Here is a 20,173-nt window from a genome sequence, read left to right as displayed (position 1 = left end):
TTCACAGACGCCGTAAGATTTAAGATATACTGTACAATAAAGTGGAACTGTAATGTATGCTCTCTACACTGGCCTTCCAAAAAAGGACTTCTACCACCTAGAGCTGATACAGAATACTGCTGCCCGACTGTTACCCAACCAAGCCTGTCACTGTCACATACCACCAGTTCTGCACTCCCTTCACTGGCTACCTATAAAATGGAGGATCCTATTCAAGATCGGCCTACTGGCATTTAAATCACTGAATAATCTAGGCCCTGGATACATGAAAGATATGTTGCAGCTGCATAGCAATCCCCACATTCTCAGATCCACAGGTTCTAATAATCTAGTCATACCCAGAGTCCACCTGAAATCTTTTGGTCCCAAAGCCTTCTGTCATGCCTCTCCTACATTATGGACAGTGTGGTCTATGCACTCTCTGCTGTCCCGGCGTATTTCACAATGATACACATTGGTGAAATCTGCTCAGCAACATGAAGGTGTGCCTAGGCCCCAATGCTCTCCATCGTCCGTTTCAAGTTTTCTAATTTGTAATAGTTGAATCCTTGGTGCCAAATTGGAGCACCCAACTGATGGTCATTGGCACATCATTATGAACATTTCATAGCCAATTGAAAGCACCAAACTTAAGCACCCCAGTAGCATTAATATTGGTGCCGCATTTCTTCTGTGTGGCGGCTGAACAATTGAACCAAAATCAAGGGCTCAACTGCAGATAGATTACCTTGGCACATGGATCCAAATATCTGTACCAAAATTGTTTGGCTTTCATCAACTCGACATCTGCTTTACATGCCACTGTCCTAGTTAATTTGATATCTGAAACCAGGAGAAACAGGAAATGACCTCATGTGAGCTTGGCTGCAGAGAAGCCTTGTGGTTATTTACACCCACTACAATAGTGCTGTAACTCATTTCAGGTAGCTTAATTGAGATGAAAGAGCCTCTGCCTTATTAGCATGAGAAGCAGCAATCTTCATCCTAGGTGGAGGGGCAGAGGATGACTGGTCACCTGATTGCTCAGGCAGCCATGGGGGTCTATAAGAAGCTGCCTGTTATTAGAGTAGGTATAACTGCCACTTCTGGGATGCCTGGGGCTGGGAAGGCCAGAGATATCTCAAACCTTAATCTAGGCTTTAAGGCTGCCTTTTTAAGGTGTGCCAAAAAGTGATAAGATCTTAATCTGATAAGTAATCAGAGATTAACACCTTCCTATTTCTCCTTTCAGTCTGTTAATTGCCAGATTATCATTTCTATCTTGTGTGGTAGAGTACCTCTAGTGACGGTGGTGCTGTATGCGGAGTTGCCAGGCCCGGATTTACATCACAGAAACCTATAGGCACAGATGTCCTGGCACCCTAAACGTCACCCTCCATGAACCTACTAACCCCGATGAACCGTACCACAAGTGTGCTGGCTGTCCCAGCTGTCACTTCTCCCTTACCTGTCATAGGGAGCTACAGGTGTCCCTTAGGATTGGGTAGCTAGTGGTGCCAGGGCCGGCGCTACCATAGAGGAAAAGGGGGCAATTGCCCTAGGGCCCCAAAGCCTGTAGGGACCCCCAAGGTGTCTCCCCCAACTTAACTGTTGTTCCTCGGTGCCCCTGCAGAGTCTTCGGCTGAGCCAGATGGTGTCAGCCCCCGCCTCAGGGTCCTTGGGTCGAAATTCGGCTGCAACAAAGGGTCCCTACTGCCGATTAATTATTGATTGGGGGGTGTCTATTGGAGGGCCCCGGGGTTAATCTTGCCCAGGGGCCCCATTGTTATTAGAACCGGCCCTGAGTGGTGCCCCGAGAGAAGGGGGTTCTTGTCAGTGGAATGCCAAGAGCCATGTGACTAAACTCTCATTAACCTTCCACTCGGGACTCTGCATAGGGAAGGAGTGAGGCGTTAGGGTAGTGGAGTGAGCTGCCCCCTGTAGGCACGAGCCTTATGGTAAATCCGGCCCTGGGAGTTGCCCAGGAAAGGCATACAGAGCTCTGATCATTAGAACGTGTAATCTGACTGAGGATAGTGGGTTCCTGATGAATAAATTTCCACATAGTTCATGGTGACCCAGAGCAAGCAATGTAATTACAGTGCAGGAGATTTGGGCACAGCCAGCGCCCACCATAGACCATAATAGGAATTACGGCTATAGCGGCAATTAGTGAGTAACTTCGGCGCCGTCAGAAGACGTAGCTAAAGTTACTTTTAAACTCTGTAATTCGGCTTCCAGCAATAGCTAGAAGCAGAATTACATCATCCCCTACTATCCACGCCAACCTAGAGGGGGAATAGTAATTAATGCCACCGAGAACTTGTGCAGCAGCAGGATAAGCCATACCGGCTGTATCCTGTGCCCAAGTCTCCTGGTGGCCAATTCATATGTATGTGACCCAGAACCACCTAAAGAGCTAAAAGAGACCAAAAAGCCCCCTATCAAAAAGCAAAGCTAAATGTAATTTTGCCTTCTTAAAGCAGAAGGCTTTTGCTATAATTCAGATTTAAGCGAGCAATTGTGGTTTCCCATGATGCATCACTCCTGAATATGCAAATCATCTTTTTATGCCCTGAAAGCCAGGCTGCACATCCGGAACCCACTGGTGAAAATGATCTCCTACGAGAAAGCGCAATTTCTCACTCACATCTGATCTGCATCCCATGAACTGAAAACACCGGGGCCCATATGCAATTAACTTTTTCACCAAGGAGTTTTCTCCTAGGAGATAATTTTTATCTTAATTTTCATCTTCTCTTTAACCACTTCAGCCTACAACTTCGAAAATCTTGTGCATCCGAGCAATGTTCACCTCCCATTCATTCGCTAATAACTTTATCGCTACTTATCAAAATTAATTGATCTATATCTCGTTTTTTCCGCCACTAATTAGGCTTTCTTTAGGTAGTACATTTTGCTAAGAGCCACTTTACTGTAAATACATTTTAACAGGAAGATTAAGATATAAATGGAAAGAAAATCATTATTTCTCAGTTTTTGGCCATTATAGTTTAAAATTAATACATGCTACAGTAATTAAAACCCATGCAATTTATGTGCCCATTTGTCCCGCTTATTACACCATTTAAATTACATCCCTATCACAATTTATGGCGACGATATTTTATTTAGAAATAAAGGTGCATTTTTTCAATTTGCGTCCATCACTATTTACAAGCTTATAATTTTAAAAAAATGTAATAAGATACTCTCTTGACATGTATATTTAAAAAGTTCAGACCCTTAGGTAACTATTTATGTAGTTTTTTTTTTTTTAATTGTAATTTTTTTTTATTTTTTTTTTAATAGAAAAATGTATTTGGGTAATTTTAGTTTGGGAGGTAAATAGCCAATTTTAGATGTAATATAATGTTTTTTTTTTATTCAATACAGGTATGTGGGTGCAGTTTACTATTTGGCCACAAGATAGTCACATTCAAAAAATTCCTAGATGCGAACGATGTCGCATCTAGGAACTAAAATGAAGAGAAGAAGTTTCCTGGGGGCAGAAATACCACGCTCTCTGATGAGAAAGCGTCGGTATTTCTGCCGGGGACTTAGATCGGTGAATGGGAATTATATTCCCATTCACTGATCGGGGGGGGCAGCGGGAGGCAGCGGGAGCGCGCGTCCGATCGCGCGCACCACACGGCTGCATTACCACTGCCTATCTGGACGGATATATGCGTCCAGATATGGCGAAGTGGTTAAACTAACTTTTCAGTTTTTTACAATTGAAAAAAATACCAAAAAGTTGGTGAAAAAGTACCATCAAAATTATTTTGAGTGTTTTCTTGCTTCCGGGTGGCTTAAAAAGGCCTTTTATGACAAGTTGTGAAAATATTACTTAGGAGAAAACTCAGTAGAAAAGGTTAATTGCGTATGGACCCAGGGCCCATATGCAATTCACTTTTCAATAAAATAGTGAGGGGAGCTGATAGGCGCTGCTCTTTGATAACCTGCTGATACCTCTATAGGTGGGGCTACCCCCTACCCACCCGAAACAGATACTGAAAACAATGATATTGAGGAGTGCTGGAATTGAAATTGTATAAACTTTATTTTGTTTTATTTAAGTTATTATACGTATTGATTAAAAGGAATAAGAAATCTTCTCTCTAATATCATTATTTGTATATATGCAATGCAACAACATACACACACTCCACTCATACTCTGTGGAGCGTTCTGATGTCCCCTATTTAAAAAGGAAATAAGTGTGCACCAATTAAAAGACAGTCTATTCAAAAAGAGTCCTTCTTTCATCAATATCAAAGGATCCACTTCTCCATAAAACTGCACAATTCCATAGGTCCACCATCAAGTTTTCCTCTCTATAACACTTCAACAGGATCGTTATGTATAAGGGCCCATTTCCACTTGTGGCACACACGTCTGCGAGACGCGCGGCAGCACTTCCGGGTCTGCGGGTACGCAGACGATTCCCTTCAGCCGTGCATGGCGATCCGCAGCCTCCCGCACAACTTCGGATGGAAAAGCTGGCCGAATTGCTAGCGCAAGCGATTCGGTCGGTCGGTGCTATTTCTTCTTAAAGAAAACCTGAACTGAAAATTAAAAGTCAAAATAAGCATACACAAGTCATACTTACCTTCCATGTAGTCTACTCCTCAGTGTCTTTCTCCTGTCCCGCGTCCTGTTTGTTCACTGTGATCAAGGGAATTTTCCGTCCTCCATTTTGAAAATGGCCATTACCCATAACAGCTTTCTGGTCAGCACACAGTTAAACTGTAACATCGCCTACCTGAGCCATAGGGAAACATGGACATTACCTGGTATATCAGTTTTCCTCTCAGCTATAACTGACAGCAACTGATATTTTACTGACAGTAACTGATATATTTCAGATCTGACAAAATATTGTCAGAACTGGAAGGGATTATTGTCAGAAGAAAATGGAGAGCTTCTGAGAGGAATTGATGGCAAGGTAACTATGGAATGTTCATTTGAAGTTACCTCATGTGTTTATTTTAAATATTTTTACTCAGTACAGGTTCTCTTTAAGGCAGAGTTTCCCCACGCGATTTGCCTGCAGGGAAACTCTGCGGATTCGGCGCGGAAACCGCGCAAGTGGAAATGGGCCCTCACAGTATCTCCACCAGAGACAATTCTCCAATGTTCCACACAAAAGTGCAATTCCAATTGCCCAATAATTTGCAATTCACTTTTCTCCAAAGAGATCATTTTTCATCTTCAATTTAAAATAACTTTTTAGCAATTTGCAATGGAAAAAGTATCAAAACTTAGCGGGAAAGTACGGTCACAATTATTTTGAATATTTGTTTGTTGCTGGTGGTGTAAAAGGCATTATATTGACAAGTTGTAAAAATATCATCTGGGAGAAATCTCAGGTGAAAAAGTGAATTGCATCTGGGCCCAGAGCTGATTTCACCTTCAACGTTATATGATAATCCTATGGATTCACTTACTTGCAAAAAAAGATGTAAATATACTATTGTATAGGGATGGTCAATGAGATGCAAATAATTCAGAGTTGATGCAAGATCATGTAAATTTATGTGGCTTGAAAATGAGCCAATGGAATCCCACAAAGGTGGAATTTGATTGGTCCTTTTGTTTAACTAGCTTTTCTTCAGCTACTTTTAGGACTTGTTGCCAGGCAAGCAGATGATGTTTTAAAGGGAAGGTCCAAGCAAAAAAAAAAAAAATGAGTTTCACTTACCTGGGGCTTCTACCAGCCCCATGTAGCCATCCTGTGCCCTCGTAGTCACTCACTGCTGCTCCAGTCCCCCGCTGGCAGCTTGCTGACCTCGGAGGTCAGGGCTGAATTGCGTACATTTTTACACATTCCCGCCAGTGCAGGAACATTAACACATACATTTTTACGCGTTAGTGGTGCAACTCGTAAATTTTTGTTCCTGCACTAGCTGGAATGCGTAAAAATGTATGCAATGTGGCTCTGACCTCCGAGGTCAGAAAGCTGCCAGCGGAGGACTGGAGCAGCAGTGAGTGACTGCGAGGGCACAGGATGGCTACATGGGGCTGGTAGAAGCCCCAGGTAAGTAAAAACTCATTTTTTTTTTTTTGCTTGGACCTTCCCTTTAAGTCATACTCCTATAAAAATATAGAACCTTTCAAAGGAGTCACAAACCTTCCAGCATCACGGTCTGTAGTGTCTTTAGTATCCCACATATGTGGCTGGATAATGCAAAATTATGTAAAACAGACTCAGTTCAAGTGAGACATATGAGCAGAGTAATAGATGAGACATCTTCCAGAATGTTTTTTTGCCATTTTCACAGCTACTAAAGCCTCCCTAAGGATTACATGATCCACTATAATTCCCTGGGATAAGTATAGGAAGTGGAGGACTTTGTCACATGCAGACATAAAGCTCATATCCCGCCACACTCTCATGTGCCAGACCTCACTTCAGCCAGGATGTGGTTTACTGAAGCAGATCTAAAGTGAAGATGCATTTATTCCACGCACTGAATCACGTGTGCTGCTTATGTTTAAATATCTTGTTTACTCCGGTCATAGCAGGCCCAAAATTGGCCCTTTTTCACTGTGTGTGTTTGCAATGCTAAATCACAAAATCGCAAATCGCTAGTGTTTGCTAAATAACATAGGAATCGCAGTAGGTTTTTTACACTAGCGCGATTCGATTTTTACTAAAACATGATCTTGTCTCGGATCGATTTTTTCCGAGATTTTGCTATGCAGTGCATTGCATAGCAAAATTGCAATTGCGGAAAAAAATGAGGACTTGCTGAATCGCAATCGCTAGCATTTACCACAAGCGCTAGCACTACACTGCTGAATCGCAAAATCGCAACTCGCTAGTGATTTTTAAATCGCTAGGGTTGCTATCATAGAAATCATGAGAAGTATTTTCCACTATAGTGATCAGATTTGCAAATCGCAATCACTTTCTGGAGCTATTTTAAGAGGGATAATCGAAATCGCGTAACAAAATGAAAGAAAAATCACAATCGCTGGCGTTTGTGATTTGTGATTGCAATTGCTAGTGAGAAAGCGCCCATGGGAATTGTGGAAGAGAACGTAAAAACTAGAAGAATTGTCATATTTTGGAACATATTATGCTTTTATGCCCGCAAATTGGTGTTACTGCAGTGGATTCAGCCTCAGGCCCCCACCTCTGCAGGTTGGATTAAAGTGAACCTCCAGACTAAAAATCTACTCAACAGCACTGAAAAGGCTTGGTGTTTCTTTAACAGTTTCACAGCATCAGAACTTTAGCTGCAAAGAAGCTAAGCTCTGCCCCATCAATGAAATCTGCCCAGGCATTTTTCCCCTGATGCTGTGCAAAGCATGATGGGATTTCTGATGTTGTTGTTCTCATTGCCTAGCGTGTGCAGCTGGGACGGGTGATCAGGACACAGGACTGTCTCATGCTCCCTGTCCCCTCCTTTCAACCAAAAAGATGGCTGCCCCCATGAAATCACAAATATTTGCCTGTACTTTTAAAACGGGGTGGGTAAGAGATTATATTACCTATCTATGTTGACCTCCCTTGCGGTAACCCCAACCTGAGCTCAGGGTAGGAAAAATGAGCTGCGAGTAGTAAGCCCGAGCTCAGGTCAGGGTAGGGAATTGCTTGTTTAATTTTTCAGTTTAGGAGTCCTGTGCGCGATTGGCGCTGTGCAGCGGGACTCCAGCCACTATCCCTGCCTGTCTGCCGCTGTCTGCGGCTTCTCTGTGGCTGCCGGGATCCCCATAGCCAAGCTTTTGTTCCAGGGACCAAACAGTGTGGTAGAGCGGCGGGGGGTGGGGCTAAATTTAAAGCGGACAGGAAATTTTTTTTTTATGCGCAGGAAAAGTGTATATACACATACATGTATACACATTTATACATGTTGCTGCCTGCACCGATGTCTGCCTGGATTTTGACTACTCTCTGCCTGCCGCCTGCACCGACGTCTGCCTGGATTTTGACTACTCTCTGCCTACCTTATTTGTACAGTTTCACAATTTTTTAAGTTTATTCATTTTCATGTTACCACATTTGATGCACACTATGTGCAGTGCGTTAAAACTCACTGCAACTCACACAGTGTGAATGAGTCCTTGAAGGACAACGGTAGCGAGAGGTATGTGGTTGCTGCCAATGTTTATTTCCTTTTAAACAATACTAGTTGCCTGTCAGTCCTGCTTATCTATTTAGCTGCAGCAGTGTCTGAATCACACCAGAAACAAGCATGTAGCTAATCTAGTCAGCTCTGACAATAGTGTCAGAAACACCTGATCTGCTGCATACTTGTTCCGTGTCTGTGGTTTAAAGTATTTGAACAGCAGGATAGCCAGGTAACTGGTATTGCTTAAAAGGAAATAAATATGGCAGCCTCCACATACCTCTTACTACAGTTGTCCTTTTAGGATAAAAGGAAAAAAAACTTGTAATCGGACACTACTTAACATTAAATACTATCAATGTAAACTCTAGTGTATTTTTAGTGAACACTCTTGCTAATTTGTATTGTTATTGTAATGACATGCTTGTTGTATCCTTTTTTTTCCTGGTAATTGTAGTTAGCATACTGGTGTATGGAAATTCCTCCTCCAAGTGGTCAATTGTGTTTCAAATGATATAGTTGGGCTTCCTGCAGAGAAACTGCTAACATTCAAAAAATAAGCCACACAGAAATGGCAGGGGGTCTAGTCATGGGGACAGACCTGCATTGGGTGGAGAGAGCAGTCGCTGGTATACAAGTAATTCCAGAAGGTAAAACTTCATCTAATTGTGAATGATGCTTTATTGTACACATATAGATAAAGCTACAATGGCCATTATTCAATTCACTTTTCTCCTAAGTTTTCTCCTAGACAATAAGTTTTCATCTTCTGTTTAAAATAACTTTCAGCACTCTGCAACTGAAAGAACTGTTAAAATTACTAGTATTTCCTTGCTAGTTGGTGGCTTAAAATGCTTTTATTGATAAGGTGTGAAAATATCATGGGGGAGAAATATTGCCTAATCCAATTCACCTTTACTCTTGAGTTTTCTCCTATGCGATATGTTCACACCTTGAAAATAAAATTAGTTTTAAACATCAGCAAACAAGAAAATATTCAGAATAATTTTGACAACAAAAGTTTGCTTTCTTAAAACAGAAAGAATTTGTAATAATTCAGGTTGGAGTGAGATCCGAGATGTCTCCCAGGCACCACTGCTGAATATATGCAAGTTAACCATTGTACCCTTAGAAGCTAAACACACCTCCAGAACCGCTGGAATGCAATGATGTGTCAGCTTGTTAATTTGTACAGAGCCGTAATAATCCAACATGCATACAGACTGTTCGGATTGTTTGATCCTCATCAGTGCATGGCACTTGGCTTTAGAACTCATTGGAGTGTGACAGTACCTTTTCACCTACTTTTTGGTGTTTTTTCACTTGCAGGGGGCTGAAAAGTTATTTTAATGACAAGATGAAAAATCCTTATAATGTCATCACTACAACATGTGATTGGCCCTCATACTAAATGGAGGTGAAACAATTGATCAGTTGTTGGCCAATAAAAATTGGATGTGTGTTCCAGGTCTTGATTTCTTTCTTATGGCATCTTAGGTAAGGGTGTAAATGGCTTTTCGGTTAAATAAAAAGTGTTCTCTTACCACAAATCAACCTGCTGGAGGCCATCACAGAAGTGATCAGTGTCACTTAGTTTTTGGGGTGTGAACAGTATCAATGCTGGATGAGTTTGGGGCTTGGCTGGTATGAGGAATGTGCAGGAGAAATCAGAAGCTTCACATACAGCCCTGGAGAGGATGGAGCAGACAGTTGAAGCATGCCGATTCCATGGATCTCTGCATCATCATCCCAGTGTTTTCTGTGTGTGAGCTTTGCACTTTGTTCATCAAAGTGCCCAACCCAGGATGGGGTCAGCATGAACCTGCAGCCCCTTCTGTCTGCAAAGCTAATAGTGGATTGTTTAGCTCTGTTCACAGTCATTCTTATAATCGCCCCCTGCAAAGAGCTACTGACCCCAATCTTGCTGATTTCCAGTCTTACTGCATATGTAAGTCTAATGCTGGGAATACACGGTTCGTTTTTGCCTTCGTTTAAACCTTCGATTCGTTCGGTAAACGAATCGAGTGTTGAAAACGTATGTGAAAATAGTCATAATCTCATTATAGTTTCGATTAATAGACCCCAAAAACGAACGACTAGTGATCGAACATGTTTGATATTATCTCTCTTTATCCATCTAATCGAGCCATTGGTAGGCTTGATGGCTGTTCAGATCGATTATATATTCGTTTATGCTAGTCCGTCCCTGTAAAAAGGGATTTTCGTTTCGTTTCTTTGCAGCCTTCGATCATTGGAAAAACGAAACCATCAGAATCGAAAAAAAAAAACGAAACCGTGGGTGGTGATATTAACCGTATGACCGATTATTTCGGGATCGAAAAGGACAAAAGGCACAATCGAAACGAAGGCAAAAACGAAGGCAGAAACGAAGCGTGTATTCCCAGCATTATTTGACAGCAATGCTGCTGTCACGCAGCTGACTTGTGTATGGAAGTACTTATATATATATATATATGATAAGCCATTGATGCAGTGGTAAGTATACAGCATGCAAGTCATCAGATTAGTAAAAGCATTCCTGTGGTATATAATATTGGTCATGTATTAATACATAGCCAGTGTGTCATATTTTCTATATTACAATGTATCTGTAGTTTGGTGTACTCTAAAGTGTAACCTGGAAATGCTAATAATAAACTAAAATTATATTCCATTTGCATTATGTGTTTAATGTTTAAGATACAACATTTCAGGAAAATTCATATACATATATTTTTTTATTAATTATTTGTTTCTATTTTTTTAGATGCAGAATTATTTTTCTTATTTTTTCCAAGTTATACTTCAGGACATGTTGGATAAATGTTTATAAATGTGTCAGTTAGTACATATTTCAGCTCCGCTCCTCTCTGACCCCCAGATTACTGGCTGACACATTTAAAGTTGATGGGTAAATAGGAATATTTATTGTCAAACCAAGTGAAGCCTACACAAATATATGAATCAGTTAAAGCTATCATTTTTGATCATGCAGATGAAATTGGTGGAGCAATTACAGGAAAGAAGCCACACATTTCAGCCCCACCTGCAGATTTCTGCATCTGTGTTTGCTGTAAATATTATTGGATCGTGTCATTAATTGAACTAATCAGCGGAGAGATCAATACATTTTAATTGAGAATCTTTTCAGATAGGATTATAGGTGTATAATGTGCTGTTCTGGTCTAATCATTACATTGTGCCCCCATAGCAACAGCAGGGACAAGGATGTTTATAAAAATAAGAATTCTTTTAAGTAAATCATTTTAGATTCAGTATGTAAGTAATGAATAAAAATAGTGTTTTTTCCTCTTTGGTATGAGGAAGGGAGAGGAGGATTTTAGTAAGTCTTTGAAGGCAATTGTATGAAGGTGCAGAAGGGTGTTCAATTCAAACATCTAAGGAGCTCCAGTTTCTTTATTGCTGGCATATGATGAGATATTTGAAGTGAACACTGATTGAATTCTCTGCTCATCTCCTTTGGTAAATGCCCCAGTATGTAGTCCTCCTTGAGATTGCTTGTCCAATGACTGCCTACAGCCAGTGTGGTGGGAGGGGGCAGATGCTGCTGGGACGGAGTATAGACTATGAGCCAATTTAGCCCCCCCTCCTGCTACTTTCAATTCCCTTTTAACCCATCTGCTTTTATTTGTCTTCAAACACAAGCAGGAATCACACTCAGCCTCAGACCCCCCCATTCTCCTTCTCCTCTCTGTGATGGAGCCAGCAGGACTAGGCAGTAGCAGCATGGCATGGTCAGGCATCAGGTGTGAATGAACCCTCTGCAACTGGGATTTATCTTGACTGTGCTGTCTCCTCCAGAATTCCAGAGCAATTGAACACTGTAAGTACCAAATACTCTTGTTCATTATATTGGCATGGTGCAGTTCAGATGCTTCTTTGCAGGACTTGGTATTAAAGTATTTTTGTTTTTGTTTTTATACAAGTTTCAGCTCAGCCTATGTGTTTGGGTCAGGGGTGGCATTGCTTGCTATTTAATGTGGAGAGATGTGTTCATTATTGTGACCTCTGCAGTGACCTCATGTTCTGCCATGTGTGTGTCACGACCCCGTTTTGTTCTTCTTATTGGCTGCCATTGATCATTCAGCACCATTTAGATCAGATTCAGGGAGGTTTAAGCTTCCTCCTTGTCTCAGCTCAACATCGTCTATTGATCATTAGAAAAAGGTTATTTTAAGCAGAAACACTCAGACTGGTTAACCTCGGAGGGGGAGGGGAGGGGGAGGGGGGAGGCTTTGATTTACAAATATTTATCTGTCTAATTGCCCCATTTTTTGTTTTAAAGATTGCTAGAAAGATAATTTCTTCCACTGTCCATAAGATATAAATTAAGGATAATAGTGATACATTGAGGTTTTTAATAAACAGCATGTTGGAAAAAAACGTTTGTAATAAACAGCAACAGCAAGCATCCAAAGGGGTTTCTGAATTTCGGAATTCCATACTTGTATGTTATTAACTTGTTTGTTTTATTTATTTTAAATATAATTGGATGTGTTGTTTGAATACCTCTTAAATAGTATAAGTTTTTATAGAATTCATTAGTTATGTCAGTTTGCTGGCCTTTTAGAAAGTTAGATTTTGCTTTGTCCATGTTAGATTATGAAAGAAAAAAAATGATTTAAGTCATTGAATGGAATTTAGAACTATGACATTTTCATGAACCCGATGAGGGATTTGAAAATGGGCAAAACAATAATTTGTCGTAAATGTTTTTGTTTTTGTCACCTTTTTTTCATAGAAACTGAATGATCACTTCCAAATGTAAAATATGTTAAGAATGTACAGGTTCTAATTGAGCCATAAATTCTTAAAATAAAATACATACAGCAGTGTGTGTTTGCCCTAACACTGAGAGACATTTGCACAGTATTTTTACAAATATATATATTATATATATATATATATATATATATATATGTGTGTGTGTGTCATGGAATATAGTTAGGGAGTTAGGGTTAGATAGATTCTGTCTGCATAGTCATTATTTTGATTATTTATGAAGGAGAGAGAGAAATTGTTAAGAGGAATTAAAACAATGAAATTTTCATGAACCTGATGAACTGGGCATTTTAAATGAATACGGCACTTTTTAGTAAATTATCATTTCTACATTTACCTATGTCCAAATAACTTGTGGTTCTTTGTCTTTATACACTTGTTTACTAGTTCCTGATAAATTTTCAATCTAAGTAAAATGATGAAAAGAAGACTGTCATAATTTTGTATTATTTATTGGTTGCGTCACCTTTCATTATGCCCCAGGCTGCCTTCTAGAAAATTTCCTGATCCAAAATACTCATCAGACAAAATAATTGATTTAATGCCGTTAATAGCGCAGTGATAAGATCAGTGTTTTCGCACTTGCTAACAGAGAGGAGGAGAACTTCATTCCTGGATTTGGGAAGTGAATAGGTGGAATCTCTGCCATTCACTGGAGGCTAAACACAAAGTTAATTTGAGAATTACCTGCTGCATCTTTTATCAGTAACTCGTCATTATTCCTTAATGAAAATTAGCAACCCTCACCACTAATGACAGCAACATTTGTTAGTGTTTTTTTCCACATTACTGAAACCAAGTTCATTTTTTTCCTATATAAAATAAATCCTGAAATGAATGTGATTTTTATTTATATTTTCCAAATAATATTTAATTACACATAATTAATAGATCTGCTGCTATGGTTTCTAGACTGTATTATTTTTTGTATGATACTGTATAGTACTTGAAATTATCTAATGTGTGTGTGAAATGCAATCACCATCCCAGTATTATTTTAATACTATATATTAAATTGATGAGGAGCAATACTAACTCAGAAGTGTGATCGTTATCAGGAATTGGCATAAACTAAAAAAAATGTATCATTTGGGAAAATACTTATTATAAATGGGGAATGTATCTGTTTTCTAATTCTGCAATTCATTGTATGAGAAACATAATGTTTAATAATATTACCAATTTTGTATCTTGTAGCGATTTTATATTTTGCATATTGGTGTACACTATTTTTTAAATTATTATGTTTCCCATGTTTGTTTGATACTTTGTACAGTGCCACAGAATATGTTGGCGCTTTATAAATCAATAATAATAATAATGTTTAAGGTGGTTATATATGAAATATCATATATGAAATCAAGCACAGAATCCCTCTGCACCCTACTTCTATAATAAAGATGAATCTGATAGCAAATTAATTTAATTGGACTGTAGAAATAATTTTTTTTTAAATGGAATATGAGCTCAGATTCTGATAAAAAAAAACTCTGTAAAGAGCAAGGGATGTAGAAATTAATATAATTTTATATAATTCAGACTACATTTTTTGTATTCATTATTATTATTTTTTTTAACTGATAGATTTGCTGTATGTCTGCCAGTGTATGGTCACCTAACAATGTTGTGCTGGTAGATGTACTGTCCCATATGTGCTGTACACAGCTGGAACTTAGATATGCATAAAATATACACACCATATATACTTAAGCTCTTCACAGAATATACACAGAATATACACAGCCATTTCCTCAGTTTACTATTTAGCTGCAATAATACAGAGAATAAAATGAATACAACACAGTATAACAACCATTTGGGAAGAAAGTAGAGCAACCATTGTGCACTATATTATTATGTAGAATAATGAAAGGAAAATTCCTTCATCTTTCATTTTTTTCTCCACACTTAATATTACTGCACAGCATACTACAAACTAATCAGCCAGTGCAGTCTATTGCTGATAGAGACTGACAGACTTTGATGGATACAAGCTGATTTTTTTTTTGCTATCAGTATTAGCAATTTAATTCATTTTTTTAAAATTCATTTGGCAGTATTATTGTTCTTTAAAAGACCTTTTCAAGTAAATAATTAGGCATTGATCAAGAATTGTTTGTTATTCCACTGCTTATACTGGAAGCAAACTAAAGTGAAAATAAATTTCACTTATTTGATTGTACTTTTTGAAGTCTGCACATTTCTATAATCATTGGGGTTATTTTTTTATTTGGCTAAACACTGAGCAAGTCTAATAATAATAATAATATTAATAATCATCATCATCATCATAATAATAGCAGCAGTAGTAAATGGCAGTTGTCATCACATACCTTACATAACAAGTCACACAAAAGGAGAATACAAATGAGCACATCTCTGCACTACTGCATGTGTAAGCTGACCGCAAAGCTCTTCAGTTTCATCATATTATTGTGTATTGCTGAATATGATGTGGGGAGTCTCAGTGATCACTTTAGATATCCTAGTTAAGTGCAAATAATGAATAATAATAATACTAATAAAAATAATACCAACATATTGCTTTATTTACTTTTAACACATTTTTATTCAATTGATGTTTGAAGTGACCAAAGGAAAAAGTCACTGCTCTGCAATAATGACTTTGTTTTATAGACATGACCATTGTTTCAATTGTGCACAAGCTAAATAAAAGAAATAAACTTAAGAACCACTACTAAAAGATGATTTTTTTTGTAAATTACATTTACCATATATATTTAGCAGGAAAACAATTATTTTTCTTCATAAAGTCCTTCACAGAAAACGGAACACTTGCATTTTGTGCAAAGTGTTAAGTGACAATACCTGAACTTAGATTTCCCTTGAATTTAGACTAAATAGCTAATCTTTTTAACTTGCGTAATAAAAAGCATGGTCAGCAAGTACATGAAAATACTGCCAAAATATAAATGTAAATCTTGCATATAAAGTAACATTATTTATTTTCAATTTTTTTATATCTGCATATTCTTCATTTTTTTTAATTTTCTAAAGTAGTATCAATGATGATTATAAAAAATATGCAAATATGTTTAATGTTTTTCCTTCTTTCCAGGCAGGTATCGTGGGGATCTGGATAGGATGGCACTGTCTATGCCCAGCACGCTGAGTAACCCAGTTGACAGAACCTTTCCCATGGATAGGCTCCCAATAAGTCCCCCAACAATAGGCTCTTACTTCCCCTCATTGATACCTCACAGCCACTATCTGGGCTTCCTAGCCAACCCCCATGACATGTTTAATCCTTTGAAATCTTTGGGAAGACTAGTTACAAAATCTGCCCCATTAGGGCCCCTAAATTTCAGAGAACTCCCCTCTTTTGTCACTCAAAGCATTTCCCCTGGTGAGCCCATGTTAAACCATTTGTCTAACCCCTATCCCATCTTCAGTAAAGTTCAGCCTGGACTGTGCAGCAAAGATGACCACCACCCTAATAGGCAACCTTTGGGGCCACAAATTCATCCCAGTTCCCCCGAAAGCCCCAAAACAACCTTCACTCCTAAGAAATGTAAAGCGATTTCTCTGAGTATGTCCAACCTGGAAGCAACACCGACCAGGATCTACCACTTCACAGAGGATGATCTGCACACTGTGCTCTATGGCTATACTGCTGGCACAGATACAAAGCGCACCCAGGACAGTGTCACACATGCCATCTCTGGACTTAGAATACCAGCCACCTCTATAGGTAAGTGCTGAACCCTAAATATAGCCAGCTCCACAGGCAATTACTGACCAATGAATGTATTACAGGAGTATTAGTAAATGAATGTGGGCAGTTTTGTGGGTGGGGGCTGAGCTCTGATCACTAGCACCCCAGTAACATCCATAGACAAATATGCCATGAATGTCAATCTTCAGTAAGAATGAAAAATATGTGTATAGGATAACGTTTTCCCTCCAGCCAGGCACTGAGCAGATCTTGGCAGGGTTTCCCTTATTATTATTATTGATTTATAGAGCGCCAACATATTCCGTGGCGCTGTACAATGTAAGAAACAAACATGGGGTACATAATACACACAATGGTGTACACTAATATACAAGATACATAATTAGTGACAAAATACAAAAAATGATACAGCATACAGAATACAAAATATAGAAGTTGTAATGACAGAGCTAAAAGTAACATGATGAATAAAATGTATAATGATTTCCAAGACACAAAAGGGGGAGAGAGCCCTGCCCTTGCGAGCTTACAATCTAAAGGACCCTTATACCTTATACCCTTAACACTTATATGCAGAGCCCTGGGCATCCCAGATAACTGGACCTTCACCATTATGTAGGCTTCTAAGTACAGTATATAAGCTATATACTATATGCTACTGATGCTACGCATCATACTGCCACATACTATACTGATGCCGCAGACAGAGCTACTATCTGGACTAAATTGCTTTTTTATTAAATGAAATTATAGTACTATAAAACAACAGCAAGGATAGGCTCTGCAAATCAGAGTTCAGTGTAAAAAAATACAATTATAAATAACGTACTTAGAATTTAACCTCAAAAGGGCAGTGCACTACCCTAGTGTGTTTTATTACTGCTGCGCAAAGTATTTTCCATATCAACATACAATCTATTAACTCATCTATTTCATAGTTATATCCCATCTTTGTTTTTTTTTTACATAATTGTATATCCTATGTATTGTCTATTGTACAGTGCCACAGAAGATCTTGGTCCTAAATAAAATCAAGTGACAATAATGTTGATGTTCTCGTTACTCTTTAAATCTCTATAGAAAAACTGTTGATTTTATATATGATTGCATATATGTATGTCGATGAATACGTTTATATTACAGTGTTTTTACATGCAGAGAACATTTTGCAGGTTAGTGTCTGTATGGCATTATATTAATGTGTATACTTTGCTTTATCAGGGGTTGACTCCCACATATTGGATAGAGATGCACTACAGTTGCCTGAAGGTAATTTTTAGCTGTGTTTGCATTCATATACAATAATTGGAGATCCCCATTGTGTAGTCCTTTTCACAAACAATCACTTATTTTTACCCCAGGCTTGGCAATCATGAAAACCAAATATGGTGACGTTCTGAAATCCGGGGTTTTCAGCACCAGCGTCATCCCCAGAGGAGTCAAACTTGGCCCATTTGAGGGAAAAGTGGTGAACACAAGTGAAATAAAGACTTATGATGACAATTCACTGATGTGGGAGGTAGGTGGACAAATACAGCGACTGTAATTGTACCAAAACAATAATATTGTCCTAACAATATCATGATCATGAAATGATAAATACTGTAGAACACACACACACACACACACACACACACACACTAAACTTGGCTATAATAATAATAATGATTCTAAACCCACAAAAAAAGAAGCATACAAACTGCATGAGCAACAACAAAGTAACATGAAGTAGCCTGAAAAAAACAACAACAAAAAACAAACAAACACATGCAGTAGTCAAATTCATGGCCTATACAAAAACCAATGAACACAATAAAATAGCGTTGAAAAATAAGTGTGTGTGTGTTGCAAAAAGTGTCTACAGGACAAAAATAATTTTTGATCTAAAATGAAAATATTTAAAAGATAATGGTCTGAGAAGATCCTTCTTTTTTTTTTCTTTCAGAACTGTGTGCTCTGCTTGGTTCTATGTCATTATGATGCTAATTACTGTCATTTAGTGGCATAAAACAGGGATGATTCTGGCACTGTTAAGTCTCTATTTTAACTTGCCTAGGAGAATTGGTAGCTCACGTACGGGTACTACATGACATTTTCTGTTCCTCTTGCCAGTGTAGTAGTAAAAGTAGTAGTAATAAATATTATTGTGTTTATTCTGGATATTATTTGTTTTCTTACTAAAACATGAATATGTTACCAATGTCGCTACTAATCTGAACATTTAAATCTAGAGAAATGTGCATTCTGCTTAATGTGAATTAAATGTCTACTTTGTGTGTGTGTGTGTGTGTGTGTGTGTGTGTGTGTGTGTGTGTGTGTGTGTGTGTGTGTGTGTGTGTGTGTGTGTGTGTGTGTGTGTGTGTGTGTGTGTGTGTGTGCGCGCACGTGTAGTGTGTATAGTGTGTGCGTGCGTGCGTGTGTGCGTGCGCGTGCGCCTGCCTTTCCCTATCCTATAATGACCAAACTTCTACTTCACTGCTGGCAACTATCACACTTTTTTTTGATGTTATTTTAAACGAAACCCGAGGTGAGAGTGATATGGAAGCTGCCATATTTATTTCCTTGTAAACCATGCCAGTTGCCTGGTAGACCTGTTGATCTTCTGCCATAAGTAGTGTCTGAGTCAAAACCCTGGAACAAGCACATGGATAATCCAGTAAAACCAGAGTCAACTGAGTCAGAGTACCTGATCTGCATATGCTTTCAGGGTCTATGGCTAAAAGTATAAGTGACACAGGATCAGGGCTGCCAAGCAACTGGTATTGTTTAAAAGGAAATACATTTGGCAGCCTCCTTATACCTCTCCCCTCAGGTTCCCTTTAAGCAGATCCATACTCTCTGAGGTCACTGTGAAAAGTAATCACGTTTAATTTCCTTCCACACAGATCTTTGAGGATGGGAAGCTCAGCCACTTTATAGATGGGAAAGGAGCATCTGGGAACTGGATGGCTCTGGTGAACTGCGCCCGTTTCCCTGAGGAGCAGAACCTGATTGCAGTGCAGATAGATGGGGAGATCTACTATGAGACTTGTAAGGAGATTCTGCCGAAACAGGAGCTGCTGGTCTGGTATGGAGACTGCTACCTGCAATTCCTGGGCATCCCAGTCAGTCTGAAGGGAATGGATGACAACAAGCCCTCCTTCCAACAAACTGAAGGTACATTCCAGTTATTCGAGCAACTTGTACTAACTGTGTGAAGTACCAATATTTGTAGCGAGTTCCCCCACAAGCAGAGGCTTCTGTGCTCTGCTACTGATGCTGATAATAATGCTGAAGAAGACAAGAGAAGAAGATTTCATGTAAACTGCAGCTGCTTTCATCCACAAAGGAAGTTATAACCGTTAACGGCTCAATAATGCCCATTCAAACACGCCAGTGTAATTGTTATTGACATGAGCAGATTCTGATCAGGATTATCTGCTAAGTAATTATCTTGCAATGACTTAGGCTAATAGTTATTGGAATATACAAGCCATGTTATCCTTCAATTTATGGATTTACCTGTGTGTTGAGCTCAGGGCTTCCTGGGATCGCCACAGAATAGGAATTTGCCTAAATAAACGCACAATAATAACAACAAATAGGAACTAGGCCAATGGTGCATAGCGTAGTAACA

General features: G+C 38.9%; 1 protein-coding gene across 2 annotated transcripts in view; it reads left to right on the top strand.

Annotated features, from left to right (window-relative positions):
• The first annotated feature begins 994 nt into the window (after positions 1 to 994).
• PRDM14 (PR/SET domain 14) overlaps positions 995 to 20,173 on the top strand; it is a 33,199-nt gene continuing 14,020 nt past the window's right edge. Inside the window, exons 1-6 of one of the 2 annotated variants that reach the window (XM_068234821.1) lie at positions 995 to 1,066; positions 11,727 to 11,901; positions 15,940 to 16,572; positions 17,779 to 17,826; positions 17,919 to 18,076; positions 19,443 to 19,713. In XM_068234821.1, coding sequence (XP_068090922.1) covers positions 15,966 to 16,572; positions 17,779 to 17,826; positions 17,919 to 18,076; positions 19,443 to 19,713 — 1,084 coding nt within the window. In that variant the 5' untranslated portion in view covers positions 995 to 1,066; positions 11,727 to 11,901; positions 15,940 to 15,965. Of the gene's footprint in view, positions 1,067 to 1,096; positions 1,159 to 11,726; positions 11,902 to 15,939; positions 16,573 to 17,778; positions 17,827 to 17,918; positions 18,077 to 19,442; positions 19,714 to 20,173 lie in introns of those variants that run through there. The other variant, XM_068234822.1, reaches the window with a different exon arrangement.

The sequence above is a fragment of the Hyperolius riggenbachi genome, chromosome 5 (genome assembly GCF_040937935.1).
Source record: "Hyperolius riggenbachi isolate aHypRig1 chromosome 5, aHypRig1.pri, whole genome shotgun sequence".
Lineage (NCBI taxonomy): Eukaryota > Metazoa > Chordata > Amphibia > Anura > Hyperoliidae > Hyperolius > Hyperolius riggenbachi.
The sequence above is the reverse complement of the archived record's forward strand: the minus strand, read 5'-3'. Positions and strand labels throughout refer to the sequence as shown.